Source organism: Protopterus annectens, chromosome 12.part0, assembly GCF_019279795.1.
Source record: "Protopterus annectens isolate FY-2018-M chromosome 12.part0, PAN1.0, whole genome shotgun sequence".
Lineage (NCBI taxonomy): Eukaryota > Metazoa > Chordata > Ceratodontiformes > Protopteridae > Protopterus > Protopterus annectens.
Window position 1 is genome coordinate 634,826,319 of NC_056746.1, and position 19,899 is coordinate 634,846,217.

At 39.6% G+C, this 19,899-nt stretch overlaps 1 protein-coding gene across 3 annotated transcripts in view; it reads left to right on the forward strand.

Annotated features, from left to right (window-relative positions):
* MICALL2 (MICAL like 2) overlaps positions 1-19,899 on the forward strand; it is a 976,695-nt gene that overhangs the window by 778,694 nt on the left and 178,102 nt on the right. For all 3 annotated transcript variants that reach the window (XM_044089760.1, XM_044089761.1, XM_044089762.1), the window contains one exon: positions 17,003-17,126. In XM_044089760.1, coding sequence (XP_043945695.1) covers positions 17,003-17,126 — 124 coding nt within the window. The remainder of the gene's footprint in view (positions 1-17,002; positions 17,127-19,899) is intronic.

Genomic DNA, 19,899 nt, shown 5'->3' on the forward strand with positions numbered 1-19,899 from the left:
ATTTTTATATATTACTGCAGGGAGGACCATATGACTTTGCTGCAGGCAGAGTAAGAAATTAACTTAGGAAGAAAAGCAGTTATGTCATTTAAACTGTAGAAATGTGTCACATATTTATTTCTGAGCATAACTTTTTGCTTTCACTTGTAATTATAGTTGGAACCCTGAAACCATGGCACCACACAAACATTTTTTCTTCTTCTTCAAATGTATTAACCTGCTTTCTCTGGAAGCCCTGGTAGATGAGGGTGAATGTACACTAGAAATTTGCAATCAACAAGCAAAAGGATGGTCATTTGCATACTTGGTGATGCTTGCAGAGGTTTGAATTATAACAGTTAAAACAGAAACACACAGGAACAGGGACTCAAAGTAAGAATGACTGTGAGTGCCTAGACAGGTTTGAAATCAGTGGGTTAGAGTGCAAGTCTTGACAAGTAATACAGCAAGAAATAACTAGGCCGGTAACTGTGCACAACTTTATCAGCAATTTATTGTACATATTTATGTGGTGATTGCACAGTGCGCATATGATGGTATCAATAGCTAAAGTCAGAGTGATGCTGCCACCTGAAAAAGTTGGTGAGGTTGTTAAATAAGATTTAACTGAACATAGCTTTAAAGTGCCTGTGTAACTTGAAGAAGCAGGTTTAAAGAGGTGCTCAGTAGCTAAAAGTTTTTTGTAACTAATTGCAGAGAAAGAGGAGTATAAGAAACAACAAGAAATCAGATGAAATAAAATAAAAGGAGATAGTAACATACATATGCATAAGGATAATAGTAACTGTAAAGAATGAAGTATGAAAAGGGAATAGAAGCAAGTATTATAATGAAGTATAAATAGTCAAGTATTTGAGAAGTATATGTTTACAGTATGTAATATTTTATCATTTTCCCTGAATTGTTCTTTACTGTCTGTTTTGTTTTGTTTATTTGTTTGTAATGGTATTTAATTTGTATAGTGCTTGGGCACAGGGTGTCACACTTCACTCAGAGCTGAGTACCAAGGATACCATTTTAAAGAAGTCTGCTTCATGCAACAGCATATGGCCTTAGATTCTGACAACATTCACACGTGGACTTGTAGCGCTGCATCTCATACCCACAATACTGCCCACTGTACCCACAAAGCTGCAGATGGTCAGCATATCCCCCATGGTTCTGTGCATCATGGCATTATACACTACACATTGTAGTTATGCCTTCTGTACACTATGCAGCAATACTGCATACTTATGCCAGTATGTACAGAATGTCATACTGTCTGCACGGATGGCACTCTGTACTGTATCCATGGCTCTATGTATCATACATGCCACAGCCATGACCCTACAGACCATGCCCTTAGTACATTACATTGTCCCCATACCAGTATGCTGTGTTCAAACAAAACATCATACTGCTTGCATGTCAGTGTGGATTGTACCAATGTGTCTGTGTATTGCACAGCTAGCAGTGCCCATAATACTCATAGTACCACATGCCTATAGCTGACTTCAGTATACCCAGACCTTTATATATGTGCATGCCTTTATGTACTGTCTTGACATCGTCCTCTTGTCATAAAGCACCATATTGTGATACTGATCTCTTCACTCATGGCACTACACCTTTGCCTTTTGGAGTGTACATGTTACCTTTGGCACTGCACACTCTACCTGTAGCATCATGCACAATATCCATGCATGCCCATACACCTGATATACTGCACACCATGCCCATGGTATTGCTTATTGTACCTACAGCACTGCATTCTCTATCTGTGCTACTATGGGCACTTTACCATATCACTACTCAGTGTTCCTCTTGCACTGAATCCTATTGTTGTGGATATGCATATGCATGGCCTTGCATCCTGCATCTGTGTTACTGTTCATCATGTACTGCATGTTGCTGCTTGTTTTTATGACATTGCACTGTGTACAAATGGTGTCACTCATCACACCCATGACACTGCATAGAATGCCGTTTGCACTGTGCATCATACCTATGCGTGTCACTGACTACTGTCATCTAGTCACAGTCTCATGTGCCTAAAACAGTGTACACCTTACTACTGGCACTGTACCCCATTACTGTCAACCCTGTGCATCATATCCATGGTATCATTCAGTTCCAGGAGGTGGGAAGGTTTTCTGTTCAAAGTTGTCTTTGAGTAGGTTTTCAAAATTGTCCAGTGACTGCTTTTCATGAAGTATAGATACATATGTTAAAAACTGCAAAAATAGTGTGGAGGTTGTGTGTACAGAGTTATCGATAAACTCGTACTAACCATTTGGATTGTGTTTGGTTTATCCATTTTCTACCACTTGATAAGGCAAATAATTCTGCACCCTCTGGTGCAGCCCCCAAAGACCTGTGTATTGCTCTACCTGACATGTTATTATGAGTTAAAAAATGTCTATTTTAGAGCATAAATGCATGTGAAACATTGCCATACTGGGTTCAGTTTTTAATCATTATAAAGCTGTAACTGAGGTAGATCAGCAGGGGCTGACTGCAAATAGTAGCGTAAGATATGCCTTCCAACCTCCTCGACCTCAAATACACACATTTTCGTCTAAAGATTGTTAATTACACTTATTTTTATTCTATATTCTGTACCATCTCTGAAGAAGAAGTGGTATGTTAAGTGTACCGTTGTTATACTCTGGACAATGTTTGCCTTGGATACAACTTCCCTCAACTGACAGGAGGGCAGATATGTGATTCTATGCCATCCAAGGGTGCCTCTCTGTGGCCTGAGTTCCCAGCACCCAAAGTTGTTATTACAATGAGGTGATTAAATTTTGTGCACCACGATTACTGTTTATTAGTATTTAATACCAATTTTTCAGGCAAGCATTTCGTCAGAGCACCTCATAAAAATCTTTTTCATCAAATGTTTTTTGATTCTGTCAAATACTTTTGATCTGGCTATGCAAGTCGTACAGTGAGGAATGTGGCAGCAGTATGATAGTTTTGCTATCTTTTTCTTGTAGGAGATAAGTATAACTCAGAAGAGGAAGGGAGTAAGTCAGATCATTTCAAACAGAGGTCCTGTGAATCAAGCCGCTACCAATTTCTCTTTCTAAAGTCAGTTTTTACTCCCAAACAGTTCTAACATTTCCACTTTTGACTCATTAATGGACGTGATGATGTTAGCCTATTAACATTTATGTATTTTGAATTTGACAGTCACTGATAATTTGATACTTTGAGAGTGGTACAGAGGGCAAGGAGGGGGTAAACCAATGAAAAGGCTAATAACTGGACCCCATCCTGATGAGGGGTGGGAAGTTCATATAAACAGCCTGGAACACATGCACTTCTAAAGAGTGGAGACTCTGCAGTGCTGTGCTAATTAAACATTAATCCCTGCTGACTTCTGTGCATGTCTGGGGTTGAACACACATGAAAACATATAAAAGCAGCACTTTATTTACACAGTTCACCCATGTTTATCCTTGTTTCTTCACTTACATGAAGTTCTTAAATAGGTTTTTAAATCGTCTCTTTCAATTTCAGTTTGAAATTCTACTTTTAATAAACTTCTATTAAACGTCTGCACCACATACTTGTTCCAAGAGTTTTCTTTTCTGTTTTCATACTATTGTAAGAACTTCTCCATGAACTGCACCTCCTCAAAGAAAATATCACAATATAATATAATAATATAGTTATAATATTATTATAATAATAATGTTATTATAATAATATGTGTCTTTAGTAATACATATAAATGCTCTTACCTCTCTGGGTTTAACACCCATTGATGAAATGATGCTGTCACGATCTTCAGATCTGTCTGTCTCCATGTTCTTCATGTTTCACTGTTGCAGTCATCACGTTTGGGTTATCCCTGCCAGGGTAGTCCTCGGCCGGCCTGAATACCTGAGACTTTGTATTTTGGCGTCAGTTGCCGTCACTTGAGGACTGATGTCAGATCATCAGTAGTAATAAAGTAAGGCAGCCGACACAATTACATCAGTCTTTCTTGCCATGGAGCCCGAAGCAGAAGCAGTTTGCACAAGTGCCAGTTGGCAGCTACCTGAGTTTTCATCTACCGAATTGAGGTTTATGTCTTCTAAAGCTAAGTACAACATTAGGGATCCTTTTTTCTTGCACTAACCAGTGTCAGAAAAAGTTAATTGTCTCGCCTGTGGAAAGCAAATACCACACTGAGACTTCCACTCTTACTGCATCACTTGTTTAGGCCCAGAATATGACATCCCCCTTTGTTGCTTCTGTGCTTTGTTCAACATCAGAACTATCCATTGTCGGGCCCTTATTGTAGCCAGATATTTTCCTTTACAGTTCTCGAATTCCGATAAGGCTTTGGTAAGCCATCTGACAGCATATCTTCTGAAAAACATAAAGCTAAAGACAGAGACAGACCGCACTGGTCCAAACCTACCGACGACGCTTCCATTAAGCTAGTCATCAGTCTTCCAGTACTCAGTGAGACACTTTCGCAGCCCCTGATGCCCACTTCACTTGATTCACAGACCGCTACTGAGACCCTTTCAGAATCTGGTATGCTGCAAAACTCTTCTTTGACTAAAGATCCTGTGGTCGTCTCTACCTTGGATGGGTCCCAGAGCCTCTGAGCAGGCAACGGCTTCCAAGAAAGTCCTTTGCACTACCGAATCTCAACACAAACCGACGTCTTCTTTTACGACTATCGTTCTTTCAAAAATTACAGAGTTTCTTAGGCCCAGGGTTCGTACCACACCCAAGAAACTGACGACCCACTCTCAGGCGCCTGCTACTTTGCCTCAGTCTCAAATGCTTAAAATGGCAGAAGACCTTATCATGCTTATCAGGGGAAACCAAGCTACCCCCTCCAAAAGGAAAAGAGATCTGACCCTGTACTTTTATCTGAACAAGAGTCAGATGAATCTGATGCATCTGACTATGAAGACATGCAACCTCTCTCCACTTTTGAGGATTCTGATACAAAGACTCCATTCCTTCAGCCTCTCCCCCAGAGGATTTTTCCTGTGAGGAAGCCCTGCATACTTTAAGGGAGCATTTCCAGTGGGAGAGTCAAGACTACCCTCAGTCTAAAAAGAGACTCAGGGAATTCCTAGATCTTCCACAATACAAGCCCTTGGCCATCCCCCTAGTCCTGGATGTTGTGGAGGATGTTTTCCACAAATACAGCTCGACTCCTGATGCCCTACCTCCTGCTCCCAGAAAACCAGACAGGTACTATAGAATCCCTAACTCGCACAAATATCTTTTTAAAAATCCAGCAGCTCACCCTGAGGTAATTTCTCAAGGGCCAAAAGGGATTAAAGCAACCTCTGCTCAGACAGGGATTCTCAAGCATTGGACAGATGGGGTAAAAAAGTATACACCTCAGATACTCTTGCTGTCAGGGCACTAAATTGTCAGTTCCATATGCTGAAATTTCAGCAACATACCTTGGAACTCCTTAAACAAAAAATGTCTTCCTTTCCTGCTTGGGCAGAATCTAAAGATTTACAAGATTTAATGCAGGAACAAAACCGTGAAAAAAAGACAAAATGATGACTGTCCACACAGATAAAATGTTAAGCTCTTTCTTTCATTTTAATCACAACAGACTTCTTTAGAACTGACCTGTAAATCAATTAGTCAAGTTTAAATACAAAATTTGATTAAAAATTAAACCAATGAAATGTCCATTCATCTAATTGTTCATTAATAGATACCATTTGCTTAAAGGCAAAAATATCAAATGTGAAATATAACATTTGACATGTATAAAAAAAGCATGTAGCATATACAAATGTGTGCCTACTGTAAAAATATTTGTCAGATAAACTATTTAATAATATAGTTTGCTATTTAAAAGACATTTAACATTTAAGGTCTCATTTAGACCAGGAATATGATCTGCCCTAAGGAAAATCTGCCATCTGAGCTCCTTGTTTTCCAGGGCATTATTAAATTCTGTGACAAATGGAGTCAAATCTATTTCATCCAACACAAAAAATACAAATTTATTGACGTTAGAACACTCCAAAGCGTGTTTGGATAAAGCATTATTAGTATCTTTATTTCTAATAGCCAAACGATGTGCGTAAATCCTTTTATAAAGGACTCTAGTTGTTTTCCCTACATAGAAATTGACAGGTGAAGCAGGCTGCCAGATATACTACCCCCATACTTTTGCAGTTATATCTGCCTTTACTGACCACCATTTTATTAATATGTGGAAAAATATATTTTTTGATGAATCAGTAAACCTGCATTGTTTGCAGTTATAACATGGGTAAGTGCCAGTGGCTCCTCAGTTTTGTGTTCTCCTATTTCTAAAATGGACTTTACACTTGCAACCTTTTTATAAATGAAGTGTGGGTGGTCCCCTAATACTCTAGCTAAGTCTCAGTTTCCCAAAATAACTTTCCAGTTGTTGGAAATTACCTGTTTGATACTGTAGCAATCAATGCTAATAGGAACAGGAAAGGCACAGTCCATTTCTTTTTCTGCAAGTCAAGTAACTAAACACACTTTGCACTGTGGTTTTGATGCCCTAGAAGCTTCATGCAGGGCAGCAGTCACTGGTTCTGTCATTAGAAGACATGCATGGCTTAAGGAACAACCCCTGCCAGACCATGTCAAATCTAAATTGTTGGATGCCCCCTTGGACAAAGGTAACTTATTTGGCACTAAGGCAGAAGAGGTCTTAAAAAAGATGGAAGTAAAAGCAAATCTATGCAAACTGTTAAGGATTTCTTACAGGTCCAGCAGGCATTGTCCCTCCAAGCACTGGTCCTTTCCTGCTCAGAGTAAACCGGCCCAGCCTAGGCTCTGAGGAAACAGACCCCCAGACAGCAGCCCTAGGGAATGCAGAGATCTAAGCAGTGTACTTCCTCCATTTCAAAACCAGGGAGTTCTAAGCCACCCCATTATAGAAAGAACTCACAATGACTCACCACCTCCCCCACCCCCCCTCTGCCCACCCTCATTTACCCCTGCGAGGAAAACTCTCCTTTCACTCAAGCACCTGGGCCACCATTACCAAGGACCAATGGGTTCTGAACATTGTTTCTCAGGGATACAAATTTTCCTTCCACACCCTTCCAACCCCAAAAGGGGTCCCAGACCTACCACCAATTCAGTGGGCAGAGGCTCAAAAGCAAATCCTTTCCCTGCTCTCTATGAGGGCAGTAGAGCACATTCCTGCAGAACAGATAGGCCAAGGTTTCTACTACAGACTTTTTCTGGTGTCCAGAAAAGAGGGCACCTGGTGCCCCATCCTCGATCTAGCCATTCTAAACACCTTCCTGGTGATCAAAAAATTCAAAATGCTCACCCTACAGCAGCTGCTACCCATGCTTTCCAAGGACGATGGGCTAGCCACCCTAGATCTAAAAGAGGCCTACCTCCACTTTCCTATCAGGGAATCATGCAGAAAATATCTCCACTTCAGGGCAGGATCTCAACACTTTCAGTTCACTGTGCTTCCCTTTGGCTTATATACTGCTCCCAGTGTTTTCACAAAATGTTTGGCTCCGGCCATTGCCTTTTGCAGACAAAAAAGTATTCAAATTTACCCATACTTAAGACGATTGCCTTATTCAGGCAGACAGCCAGGAAAGGCTGTTCAAGCACCTGGCCTTTGTAAAGATCCTACTGTCCTCCCTAGGGTACACAATCAATGAAAAGAAATCCAAACAGGTGCCCACCCAAAGGATAGTCTTCCTGGGAGCAAGTCTGGACACAGCATCCCAGATGGCATACCTTACACCAGAGAAACAAATTTTCCTGACAGCCTACTTCTCTTAACTAGCCACCAAGCCCCAGCTATCTGCAAGGAAGATCCTGCAAGCTCTGGGGTTCATGGCATCTTGCATACTACTCATTCCATATGCCAGACTGCATATGAGGAAACTTCAATGGTACCTAAAGAACCTTTGGTGTCAACACTCTCAAGACCTGGAAACTCTTCTACCTATAATCCTTGCCTCAGAAAGGATTTTCTTTGGTGGGCAACAGCATGCTCCCACAACAAGGGACTGCCCTTCTCCCCACCCCCGCTGCCCAGACCCTCACCACAAATGCATCAGAGTACGCTTGGGGTGCACACCTGGACGGCAGGTGCATGCAGGGCCAATGGAGCCCACAGCAAATCTCTCTGCACATCAGTCTAAAAGAGATGATGGCTGTGCAGCATGCATTGATAGCTTTCAAACCCGTTCTCACTCCAAGGGTTCTCCTGATCAACACAAACACCACCACTGTGATGTGGTAAATCAACAAGCAGGGAGGGACTCACTCCTACCTTCTGTTCTGGCTGGCTATGATCCTTTGGCTCACAGCCTCTTCTTTGCACCTACACCTGTTAGCACAATACCTACCAGGCTCTCTCAACTCTCTGGCAGACCAATTAAGCAGAAATTGTCTAGACCCACATGAGTGGCAACTCAACAGAAATACCTTCGACCTAATAATTCAGAAATGGGCAATCCTGGGCCTCTTTGCCTCCCACACCAGCCATCAGCTCAGCAAATTCTGCACCAGGGTGCATCATTGCGTGGCTTGGAAAGTGGATGCCCTGTCGTTCTCCTGGGTCAGTCTATATCAGTGTATGCCTTTCCTCCCTTACCTCTCATCCCCAGGGTACTGCTCAAAATAAGGGAGGAAAAACCAAGGACCATACTTATAGCTACATACTGGCAGTGACAACACTGTTACCCCTTGCTGCACAGCCTGTCCCCGCTGTCTCCAAGGCATCTTCCTCAGATTCCAAACCTCCTGACCCAGAGGGAAGGGGTGTTCATGCATCCCCAATTGCAGACACTCAGTTTGGCAGCTTGGCTTATTTCCTAACCCCGAACCAATCTGCCATCCTTAGTAAACAGGTTCTGGATTTTATCCGTGAGGCCAGACGTCTTAGCACCAGAAAGTCTTATGCAGATAAATGGAAAAGGTTCTACACCTGGATCCAGGCTAAGGGATCCATTATGGCAAAGCTCTACATCCCTCTCATCCTGGATTACTTAGCTGACCTACTACATAGTGGCCTCTCTTTCTCCTTTATAAAAATTCATGCCTCTGCAATTTCTGCTCATTTTCCCACTGAGGAGCCCCCTTTCTCACAACCTATGATCAAACAGTTTCTCAGAGGGGCTAGCAACTTGATGCCCCCCAGAAGGGCACCAACACCAGCTTGGGACTTTAACTTTGTCATGGAAAAGCTCACCCTCCCCCCTTTTGAACCAGCTTCTTCTGCAGAGTTAACATTTCTCTCCTGGAAGACAGCAGTCCTTCTGGCCATCACGTCAGGCAGAAGAGTCTCTGAGCTACAAGCACTCATGGCTGTGGAACCCTTCATCATCTTCCATGCAGACAGGGTATCCCTCAGAACTAACTCATGATTCATGCCCAAGGTGGTGTCCAGTGTGGCTCTCAACCAATTCTTTCATTTGCCCACCTTCTTTCCTTATCCCCAGAACAAGTGGGGGAAATGATTCTTCACTCTCTAAATGTGCACTGACAGCTCAGATTCTATCTGGACAGGACTAAGTCCTTCAGAAAGTCTGATCAATTGCTTGTTAGCTTTGCTACAGGGGCAAAAGGCAAAGCCATCTCCAAGCAAACCATCTCCAAATGGATAGTACACTCCATCCATTTCTGCTACAAACAGCATGGAAAGCCTCCCCCTAAAGAGGCATTCCATGCTGGGAGGTTGGTGTAATAGTTAAGATGTTTACCTTACAGACACAAGGTGCAGGGTTTGATTCTCACACAGAGTAACTGGCTAGGCTTAAAATGGCCCACAAGGGCAGTTAGTCTAATACTAATCTGTGAACCTAATCTATGAACCAAGGGGGTCAGGATGCACTCCACCAGAGCAGCCTCCACCTCTGCAGCTTTCCTCAGAGGAGTCCCCACCAGGGAAATCCTGGAGGTTGCCACCTGGATATCTGTTTACACTTTTACCAAGCATTACTACCCGCCTCTGTTCTCCACATCCAGGGCAGGGTTTGCCTCTGCAGTCTTGCAGGGCATACTAGCTAGCCCCTAGTTTCCTTGACTGCCTCCACCCATTTCCTCAGCTTTGGGAATCAACCCAAATGTGATGACTGCAACAGTGAAGCACGAAAAAGATAGTACAGTTGTGTGCACTTAACATAAATGTAGATGTTTGAGTGTATTCACTGTTGCAGTCCTGGTTTCCCTCCCTCCATCCCCCTTTATTCTCTTTCTCCTTTTATTACCATTCTTCCTTGCTTTTCTCCTTTCTTTACAAGGGACAGATTGGTATTTATTTTGCGGGTTCTTCTACCTTCTACCTTTTACCTGAACCTGACCTCCTACTTTGGGGGCTCCTGACAGGTTAGGGCAAGAAAAACTGATGTAATGGCATTGGCTGCCTTACTTTATACTACTAACGACCTGATGTCAGTCCTCAAATGACAGCAACCGACGCAGAAGTACTAAGTCTCTGGTATTCGGGCCGGCCGAGGACTACCTTGGCAGGGATGACCCAAATGTAATGACTGGAACAGTGAATACACTCGAACATCTTCATTTATGGTAAGTGTACACAACTGTATTTTCTCCCTGTTACTCTTATTTTTACCCAATACTTTCTTCTGACTTCAGCCTTTCTCTCTTCTCGCCTCTCAGCTTCTCTCATTTTCTGTGAGTAGGAGTTTTTCTTTTCCTTCGTTAATTCCTGCAGTTCTTAGGTTCATAGGTTCATACTAGGCTATCTGCCTGAGGGCATTTACAAGCCTAGCCCATAGTTTTGTGGCTTACGCCACCCCTTTAGTATGGGGAACTATACCCATTATTTTGCTGTGCCTCTGTTGAGCAGTGACACTGAGGTAATCCCTGGGGTATATCTGCGATCTCCCATCCATTGGTCAAGATTTCTCTTGAACAAGGCCAGCGAGGTGCTCTGCCTCACATATACCGGGATTTTATTCCACAGCATAGGGAGTCTTTGGGTGATGAATCTATCCCTCCAGCACGTCCTATTAATAGCTGTGTCGAGGTTTAAGTTCTTCTTCCTGGATTCTGTCCATAATCTCTCCCCATGATGCTGCCTTTTCACTTTCTGGTTCACTGTGTTTGACTAGCTCTTTTAAGTAGAAATCCTGCAACCCTCCCAACTGGAGGGTTCTAACAATACAATCATGTGTTGTAGACTCAGGCACAAACAGGGTTTGCTGAAAAATTACCTCCAAATCTGCCATGTCTACGTCTGCTCCATCCTTTTGCCTCTTACTCACTTTTGCCACACTTTTGTTACTGTTGTCTCCTTCCATTTCACTTTCAACTCCTTTTCCATCACATTTGATATCCCAAACGTTTGAGTAACAGCTTCTTTCTCCTCACATACACTTAAAGCACTCTTCTTCTCCTTCATTTGCAAACTTCCTGCTTCTCTGAGCCGCCTAGGCATCCAGACTGGCAGACCGGAAGTATAATGCAAAATCGTGTCTCCATACGCTCTGAAAAGAGTAGGGGTTCTTTATTAAAATCACAAAATGCAATATAAACATTCTATATACAAAATTCAAAAATTATTTTACAATTATTTATAAATATTTTCAAGTGATTCATACATTTTCAACAACAACTTAATTTTGTTTAAACTTTCACCTCCCCCAACTCTTTCTTCTACAACCAAAATCATATCTTAATTCAAAATTCCTGGCAATACTCATTTTCCATTATATTTTGTCTCATTCATTCTTTCATATCATGTAATCCATATTATACAGAACAATTTATTATCTAATTTGTCCTTTTACTTCCTTTTTCATAATATCCATATTCTAATTTATCTATATCCTTTTACTTCCTTTTTCATAATATCTGTATTCTTTTATCTCCATGTTTGTGCAGTTAATATTTGTGAGTTCTGTTAAGTTTTTATCACATATTTCTTTCCATAATTGATTCACTCTGTTAGAATTAAAAAAAAATGCTCAGTAATCTCTTAATCCCCCACAGTATATATAAGCTCTTTTATTGATTGATTCATATGGCATATTTGCCTTTACAAGTAACTTATAATCTCCATTAAACATGTACAGTGCAATGAAAAAGTATTTGCCCCCTTCCTGATTTCTTATTTCTTTGCAAGTTTGTCACACTTAAATGTTTCAGATCATCATACAAATTTAAATATTAGACAAAGATAACCCAAGTAAACACAAAATGGTGTTTTTATGTGATGATTTTATTTATTAAGGAAAAAAATGTATCCAAACCTATATGGTCCTATGTGAAAAAGTAATTGCCCCCTTGCTAAATCATGAAGTAACTGTGGATAATCACATTTTTGGGAAAGCCAAGTTCAGTTTCACTAGCCACGCCCAGGCCTGATTACTGCTAGACCTGTTGAATCAAGAGATCACTTAAATAGAACCTGTCAGACAAAGTGAAGTAGGCCAAAAGATCCCAAAAGGGAAAACATCATGCCATGATCTAAAGAAATTCCGTAACAGATGAGGAACAAAGTAATTGACATCTATCAGTCTGGAAAGGGTTACAACACCATTTCTAAAGCTTTGGGACTCCAGCATACCATGGTAAGAGCCATTATCCACAAATGTAGAAAACATGGAACAGTGGTGAACCAGGAGTGTCTGGCCTGCAAAAATTACCCCAAGAGCACAGCGATGACTCATCTAAGAGGTCAGAAAAGAACCCAGAGCAACATCTAGAGAACCAGTGTTCATGACTCAACCATAAGAAAGAGACTGGGCAAAAATGGCGTGCATGGCAGAGCTCCAGGGCGAAAACCACTGCTGACCAAAAAGAACAAAGGTTCATCTCACTTTTGCCAAAAAAAATCTTGATGATCCCCAAGACTTTTGGGAAAATATTCTGTGGACTGATGAAATAAAAGTTGAACTTTTTGGGAGGTGTGCGTCCTGTTACATCTGGCATAAAAGTAACACAGCATTTCAGAAACAGAACATCATGCCAACAGTCAAACATGGTGGTGGTAGTGTGATGGTCTGGGACTGCTTTGCTGCTTCTGGACCTGGACGACTTGCTGTGATTGATGGAATCATAAATTCTGCTCTCTACCAAAAAATCCTGAAGGAGAATGTCCGGCCATCAGTTCGTGACCTCAAGGTGAAGCGCACTTGAGTTCTGCAGCAGGTCAGTGATCCAAAACACACCAGCAAGTCCACCTCTGAATGGCTTAAAAAAAAAAACAAAATGAAGGTTTTGGAGTGGCATAGTCAAAGTCCGGACTTGAATCCGATTGAGATGCTGTGGCTTGACGTTAAAAAGGCAGTTCATGCTTGGAAACCCTCCAGTATGGATGAATTAAAACAATTCTGCAAAGAAGAGTGGGCCAAAATTCCTCAACTGCGATGCGAAAGACTCATTGCCAGTTATCGCAAATGCTTGATTGCAGTTGTTGCTGGTAAGGGTGGCACAATTAGTTATTAGGTTTAGGGGGCAATTACTTTTTCACATAGAGCCATGTAGGTTTGGATATTTTTTTTTCCTTAATAAATAAAATCATCACTAAAAACTGAATTTTGTGTTTACTTGGATTATCTTTGTTTAAAATTTATATTTGCTTGATGATCTGAAACATTTAAGTGCAACAAACATGCAAAAAAAGAAAAAAGAAATCAGGAATGGGGCAAATACTTTTCCATTGCACTGTATATTCTACATATTTTTCACATCTTTTCATTTTTGCTTTTATCACCTTCCCTTTTTTGTCTTGTAGCTGTTTCCAGGGGTACACATAATAAAATGTTTACATTATGTTTTCATAGCATGTTCTTCTGTTCTTGTCTATGTTTCTTAAATCAATCTTCCAAGTAATATTTTTTCTTGATGTAATTTCATTTGTATGTAAGTGATTCCTTTACTTCTTTTTAGACTTTAAGCATTTCCCATGTTGATTTATATTTTTCTTCTGTAATTTTTATTAACAAATTCTCTTTTTTGCATTCCTTGTACAGGTTTAATGAAGATATAGACACAATTGGGTTAACTAGACCCAGACATCCTTTCTTTTTCTTAACAGATAAGATTCCTCTTTTAATAAGATTCAGGCTAGATCCCATATGAATGTAAATAACACATTCAATAAATCTTTTTCATATTCTGGGGGTATCATAAACACACTTGCTAAATGCAGTATTTTGCATAATACCACTGAATTAATTAAATATACGTTTTCTCATATGTACGTTTAAAAGTTCTCCAGCATATAATATTTTAAATATCATATCCTTCCATTTTGCATTTCTCTGCTGTTCATTACCAAACGTTATTCCCAAAATTTCTATTTGTTTATTATTAAATTGGAATACCTTTTATTTTTCCAGAGAATTCAGTCCTTTACTTTTTTCTTCATTAATACTTACCCCTAACATCTTTAGTTTTTTAAGTGCCTGAATAGCTATATCCATCCATCTTTCATTTTTCACAACTAATACTACCAAGTCATCTGCATAGGAGGGAGAACATCACTGGAATCAAAATATGTTCTGGGGGGCAGTATGTAGCTTCCTTTAATGTCCTATTTATATTTGAAACTACTGCATTCATAATTAATAGTGTACTTACTGGATACCCTTGCTTAAGCAACCATGTGTCACAAACCTCACTTTATTCTCATTATAAACGGATTTTAATAAGTTCAGACTAAAACAAGCAAAATAGGAGCACTTCATGCAAATGGTGAGTATCCATTAAAACCACAGAAGCTGGTTGCCAATGCAGTCTTCATGTCTTGCCTATTAATATTGCAAAGGTATTCCCTGATTCAGTTTTTAAGGCATCTGTTAGTTTTTCCCACATAATAACAGCTACAGGTTTATTGGTACATCTAATTTCCCATTGGGTTTTTGAGTTTAATTTGTTTGCAAATTGTAGCACACAAAATTTAGTATATCTTGCTGTCTGTCAAACCTTTAGTTGTTACTTTGTGGGAAATCTTGTATTCTTTTTGTTCTTTGCCATTCTAATATATATATTTTTTATATTTTTTTTCAAACTAACCCACCAGTCTATCCAGTTTTTATAAAATTCTCTTATATTTATATGATCTATCCATAACTGATGTATTGTTTCTGTCACTTGTTTATTTAGGTCTGATTCATTAAGTCTTTTTATACCTCTGCCTATTCTTATATAACCTATTCTTTCTTAGATTTCTATCCAGATTGCTGCATGATCTGAAAAACCTTTAATTTTAACTCTGTGACGTAATATATGCATACTCTCTGGCACTATCAATTTTGATTCTTAGGTGACTCCCTCTGTATGTCCTACTATTATTACTTGTATAATCAAGTATTTTCTTAAACAAGATATCTCTTTATTTTTGTGTAGCATGTGTGCAATTATCCTATATATTTGATTCTTCCATCTAACATCTAATATTAGTTGTTGTTGTTGTTGTGTCTTTCGGCTTTTCCCGGTTAGAGTATAATCTAGAATCTCTAGACATTCTTTACATAAAATTGCTATGCCTGAACATTTTCTTCTCCCAGGTTCCATATATCTGTGCTCTCCCATAGCCCTTAACTTGCATTCTATTTTTTTCTGTTGTTATTCTAATTTTTTACACCATTCCAAAATGCCTAGCCTTTGATAAACATTCTTTAAACTATTTACATTACGGGCTAGGATTTTCACTTTGAGAAATAGTGTTTGCTGCTTTCATTCTTTCCCCCTTCTTATTGTCTCGTATACCTGTATTTCTGAATTTGCATTTTCTGTCTTTCACTCTTTTTCTAATAGAACTTCTTCTACTTCTAACTTTTTGCTATTTATCATAGGAGGTTACTAGGCTAATGACCCTAGGGCCCTTACAAGCCTAGCCAAGTTTTACCCTTATTTCTCCAACCAGCACCTATCACTGTTGTCCAAGGGGGACATAGGTGGAATCCGGGGATGAACTTATGGTTACCCATCCAGTCGTCCAGATTGCATTTTAAGAAGGCCAATGAGGTGCTCTGCTTGACATGAAGCAGGAGTCTATTCCAAAGGTGTGGTAACCTCTGGGAGACAAATCTGTCCCCCCCAGCAGGTTCTGAAAATTTCACATACTAGTTTAAGGCCATTAGAGCGAGTAACCCATGTACCATTTGACTTACAGATACAATGGATAAAGAAGTGTACTCACCCCTGTTAAAATGCCAGGTTTTTGTGATATAAAAATGAGACCACAATAAATCATTTCAAAACTTGTCTCCACCTTTAATGTGACCTATAACTTGTACAGTTCAATTGAATAACAAACAAATCTGTTAGGGGAAAATATAAAAAATAAAAAACGTACAATACGCTGGTTGCATGTTTCCCCCCTTTAAATAAATACTTAGTTGTGTGTGCACACCCTTAAACTAATACTTTGTTGAAGCACCTTCTGATTTAATTACAGCATTCTGTGGAAAAATATTTCTGAATCATCTGTATCCACGTTATCTCCTTCATTTTGCCTTTTGTACACTATTTCTCTGTTTTCTGTACTTTTCTCTTGATCCTCCATACTCTGCTTAATTTCTGACTCTTCTTCTGCCACATCTACCATTTCCACTATTTGATTAACAGCTTCTCTATCATCCAAAACACAAAAACACCTTTGTCCTCCTCTCTGTTTTAATTTTACTCTTCCTGCTTCTCCAAGTCGCCTCCACACCTGGACTGGAAGCAGAAAGCAGACCATGCCAAACACAAATCCGTCCCATATGAGTAGGGGATGTTTCCCAATGCCTTGGTCAAATTTCCCTCAGTAGTATAAATGCCAGCTTGGGTCTCCCCTGAAAAGAGGCCAGTAACTTAGTTGGACTAACCCATTCAATGAAAGGATAAATAAAATAAAGTTTGTAGGTTCACTGTTTATAGACATATACTGTTAAGACATATGCTGTTTCATTGTTTTATGTGTTTGAGGTCTCTCTGTAGGGAGAGGAGTTCATGTTGGCCCATTAGGCCATCTGTTTCAGAAGTGTTAGAAATACATTTACTGATGTGTTTTCCTATGTTCAGTATGCATTATCTATGTTCCTTGCTCATACATTTTCAGGGAAGAACAGACTACATTACAGAGGAGGAGATACAGAGGCAGCTAAAGGAGATTGAGGATAACCTTGACAGCCTCGAACGCAAAGGAGTAGAACTGGAGCAGCAGCTTCGTGGTTGTGAAGGAGGTGAGTCATGATTATCTTAAGTGAAGTCCGTAGTATGTCACTTATTTCTTTTTGATGGGTAGCACAGGCAGATGTAAATCCACATTATTTTAATGTAATTACAGCTAGTTTCTACAGCAGTTCTGTTTTATTCCTACCTCAGTACTTTATTTGCCAGGATTAAATGGAATTCAAAATGTATAGTAAGGCTTCCCCCTGTATGTTTTAGTAACAGCAAATGAACACAGCATGTTAGAGATCCACATTTTTTTTGTTATGATACAGCAGTGATGTGAGTTGACTCAGATTATTGAAGTATCAGCCAGGAGATGTGCCTCAGAGTTGTTTTACTTGTGTGTTAGTTTGACTGTACGATCTCACACAAGAGGAGGCGCTTTTTCCTCTTTGGCTGTACTTTCTACAAAGGAAGGATTGTGTGCAGGGGTGTGGATGTGTACGCATGTGTTTGTGCCAGTTTCTTCTCTGAGATAAGATAGTATTGGAGCTGGTATATTTAAGTAGCAGGGGCTGCAAACAAAAATAATTAACTATGAACAGAAAGCCTGAAGTCAGCACTTGACTGTGTCAGTTTGATGTACACTTTGAGTATTGCTCACTAAATGTACCCAGTTTTAGTCGAGGAGCCCACAGAAGCAGGATTAGTTTTGCCACTGCAGTTGTCTGGATATGCTGTTATTTGCCTTGCATGTCTTGGGCTGGCCTTTACCCTGTGTGTCTTTAACTGGTTTAGTACATTTCCTCCATATAAGGAACTACACTGCAGAGATGATCCGTATGGTGAGCACTTGTACAGTCCTCAGGATAATAATAGCTGTTCGAACAAGAAAATCACAGATGCATTACGGAATATCTGCAGCCTATCCTGATTTTTTTTCAGGAGCCCAATCTTAAGGTCATCTGGAAAATTAGTACCCCCATGGCTGTAGATAGTGTTTATTCTTCCAGTAAGCTTTTCACATAAAAGTTTTCTTCACCCAGCAAGACTCCACTGTGGGACACTTTAGGTGTTCCTGCTAACGTCTTTCATATTAAACTCATATTCAAGTATAACTTAAATTGTCTTTCCTAGGCATCTTGGGCAGAGCTGTTGGTGATCTCTTTCTCCTAAGAAGAACAGAAGATGGTGCAATCTGCTGCCCTGTTTATAGCTGTTCCTCTTTCTGACATGCTTAGCATAGTGAAGAAACAAGTTCTAAGGATGTCTGACTGCTCTAGACATCGGGCTGAAAAAAATATATTTGCCTTTGATTAATTCCCTTATATAAACAGAGTTAAGCGACTTTACTTCCTGCTCCACAGTGGGTCACTGTAGTTTATAATTGACGCAATCAGTGGTATATACAATGGCAGAATTACTTTGTGTGACCTACTGGTTATATTTTCGAGTATGAGATGTGCTACAGAACAACTTTATTGCAACACACTGGTCAAAGTTAATTTGTTTTTTAGGTCTTTCATTTCATTGTCTGCATTTAATGTTTCCATATTCATTCGGTAATCAGATACGTTTAAATATATATGTATATTTTACTGTGTTTCTCAGTGTTACATTTAGCAGAGTGAAACTGCTGTTATTACACTGTTTTGCTTAAAGGCACAATTAATAGCATCAGTGCCTCAGTCATGACAAAGTTTCCCATTAGTTGGGTCACAGAGGTTAAAACGCAGTTGATGCCTGATAAAATGGCAAATCTGCAATAGCAAGGCCACTAAATTGCAGTCTTAGAAAGCTCAAAGCCAAGTAAAAGACAAGATTCTAATTTAACTACTTGAAGTTTCTGTGTGTAGCAGGAAGGTTTTGACTTTTTTTTAGCTTCTGATGAATCTTGTAATAATTTTATCAGTATTGTCTGATTTGTTTCATTATTTCTACTCATTCTGGTTTCAAGTGTTTTCATCCATATACTTAACTTTTACTAACCCTGATAATGTAATTCATTTTTTTTAGTCCAAGATGTAATTGGACGATAATAATGTATGCTTGTTTACATGGTTTCACAGTTGTATTGTGTGTGGTGTACATACACATTTAGATCACATTTATTAAAATTATACAAAGGTGAAGGGACTTCGGGGTAATGTTTGTGGTGCACTTCTGTCATCTAGTGTTAGCATGGTGGAATGACAGCTGTTACCAAAGTAGGACAGAAATGCAGACTTGAATCAGACCATGGATTTTATTAAACTGGTATTCAGAGAATGAATGAATGGAAGAATAAAAACAGCACCTTTCTTCCATTTCTGCCTTTTTGTCTGCTGTTTAAGTTGCAGAGCCTAGTTAATTCTCATCTACGTTATTTCTACCTCTTGCAGTAGCCCTATGTGAATTTAATTTTGTTTGTGAATCTATGGTATTTTCAGAAAATCTGGGGTAAACATCCAAGTTTCTGTGAAATGGTGCACTGTCACATTCCACCCCCGATTAAAAAAAAAAAAAAAAAAAAAAAAAAAGTCAACTTTTACATTTAGATTGTTTCATGTTCTTATGTACATTTCCTTTAGAAAGATGTTTCCTTTCAACTCTACTGATTTCCTTGAGGTATTTAAAAGATCGTTATGTCTCCTTTCCCACAGTGTCACTTATATGATATGCTTTTAATTGTATTTATTTTGTTGTGAAATCATTGCTCTCTCCAAAACTGCATCTACCCTGCCTGTGTGTTGACGCTTTCACCAGATGAGGCTTGCCAAATTACTACACAGAAAAGTAATATAACGCTGTCATTTCAGCTGCTGTTAGTTATAGAAAGTAGACTGAGCCCATTTTATCAGC